The sequence below is a fragment of the Zingiber officinale genome, chromosome 4B, assembly GCF_018446385.1.
Source record: "Zingiber officinale cultivar Zhangliang chromosome 4B, Zo_v1.1, whole genome shotgun sequence".
In the NCBI taxonomy this organism is placed as follows: Eukaryota; Viridiplantae; Streptophyta; class Magnoliopsida; order Zingiberales; family Zingiberaceae; genus Zingiber; species Zingiber officinale.
Window position 1 is genome coordinate 109510181 of NC_055993.1, and position 1807 is coordinate 109511987.

At 44.1% G+C, this 1807-nt stretch overlaps 1 protein-coding gene across 1 annotated transcript; it reads left to right on the forward strand.

Moving 5' to 3' along the window:
• The first annotated feature begins 229 nt into the window (after nt 1-229).
• Nucleotides 230-1169, forward strand: LOC121977830. Its single transcript, XM_042530254.1, has one exon. The coding sequence runs from the start codon at nt 243-245 to the stop codon at nt 1098-1100; it is 858 nt and encodes a 285-aa protein (XP_042386188.1). The 5' UTR covers nt 230-242; the 3' UTR covers nt 1101-1169.
• The last annotated feature ends 638 nt before the right edge of the window (nt 1170-1807 follow it).

Consider the following 1807-nt stretch of genomic DNA (forward strand, 5'->3'; position numbering starts at 1 on the left):
TACATGATCAATGTATATATACATATGACAACCTTTTATTAATTAGAAATTTAACAATAAATTTAATTTCTAATTTAGTAAATATGTGGCATTTATGATTTATTACATGTCCATCTTATCCACAAATCCAATTGTTTATATATATGTTGCAATGCATTAGTAATCGTTACGACATCCCTTTTCCTCTCTATTTAGCACTTTCGTGTTTTCTTCCTTCCATCCCATATCCAAGAGCAACAGCTATGGCAACTCGCAGCCGGACCAAACGCGCCACCGCCGCCCTTGGTGAAGACGCCAAGGCCCGCCTCGTCTCCGGTTACGCCGGCAGCAGCAGCAGCAGCGGCAGCGAGCACGAGACCGCCTTCTCCTCCCTCGTTCACGCCTTCTTCGAATGTGACGCCGACGACGACGACCATGATTTCGACGACCAGATTAAGTTCGAATCCAACTCACCAGATACCTCGCTCCTCCGGGCCGCCGTCGAGGTGGCGGATCTCGTCCGCGGGTGGACTGAAGACGATGACCCGTTCCGCCTCCGCCTCCTGTCCGACGTCTCTGCTTTTTCTGTCGGACTGGCTGCCCTCCGCCTGCGCGGAACCGCCTACCGAAGCGCCGTGATGACCCGGCTGAGACAGAGGGGCTACAATGCCGGTGTCTGCAAGGCGCGGTGGGAGAGCGCCAGGAATCTCATCGCCGGAAGTTACGAGTACGTCGATGTGGTGACAGAGGAGGAGGATGGCCAGCGTTACATAGTGGAGCTAAGCTTCGCGGCGGAGTTCGAGGTCGCTCGGGGGGAAAAGGGGGACTACAAGGAGGTGACGGCAGCGCTTCCGGAGGTTGCGGTGGCTCGTCCGGAGGAGTTGCTGCAGGTTGTTCGGGTGGCGGGGAAGGCGGCGCGGCGGTCCCTCGAGGCGGAGGGCCTTCACGTGCCACCGTGGCGGAAGACGCAGTACATGGCGGCTAAGTGGCTGGGACCATACCGGAGGACGACGAACGGCGACTCGCTAAGCGCAACTGGAACTCCGGCAGTCGGCGCCGGCGAGGCAAAGTGCCAAGCGGTGGTATTCGCGGCGGCTGCCACCAGCGTGAGCATCTGCTAGTACGTGGCGCAATCTGAGTGACTACTGTGTTATCGTTGCTTTAATCCAATGGACGAACTAATTAGATTAGAAGGTCTTTTAAATAAAAAAAAATTAGAAGTTTAAATTAATGTGATTTAAAATAAAATTATGTTAATATATTTTTTTACATTTCATATAAAAAAAAATTCAAAATTTATTAATACTTTCTCACAAACATATTAATTAGAGATTTAAAGTTTAAAATTAATAACAATGTGAGAATATCTTGGACTGACAATATTTAAAAGCATATTTTTCTTAAACTTGGTTAAAATTAAGTATGATATTAAATTAATTTGTTACAAGTGAGAGTCTTAGTTTTAATTGGAATTCTTGAACACCTTAGCATTATTGGTCTGGCACACCCTTACTTAATTTATGAGTTATCTTTTAGCTAAGATTAAGTGTAGTATTTGTGTCACTTTAATTTTTTGTAAGTACTTTATAAGTGTATAAAATTATAAAAATATTAGAGTCTTGCCAAAAAAAATAAAATAAAATAAAAAATATTAAAAAAATTAAAACTATTTTCTATATATCAATTCTTCTTCTATCATATCTCTCTCTATAGAAGAGGGGCTTAGCTAAGATCTTTATATAAAAGAGGCGTCTCGCTAATGTAACGCGTGGGCACCATCGTTAATAAATAATATATAAATATATGAAACTTTTTTATTCACGCCCTC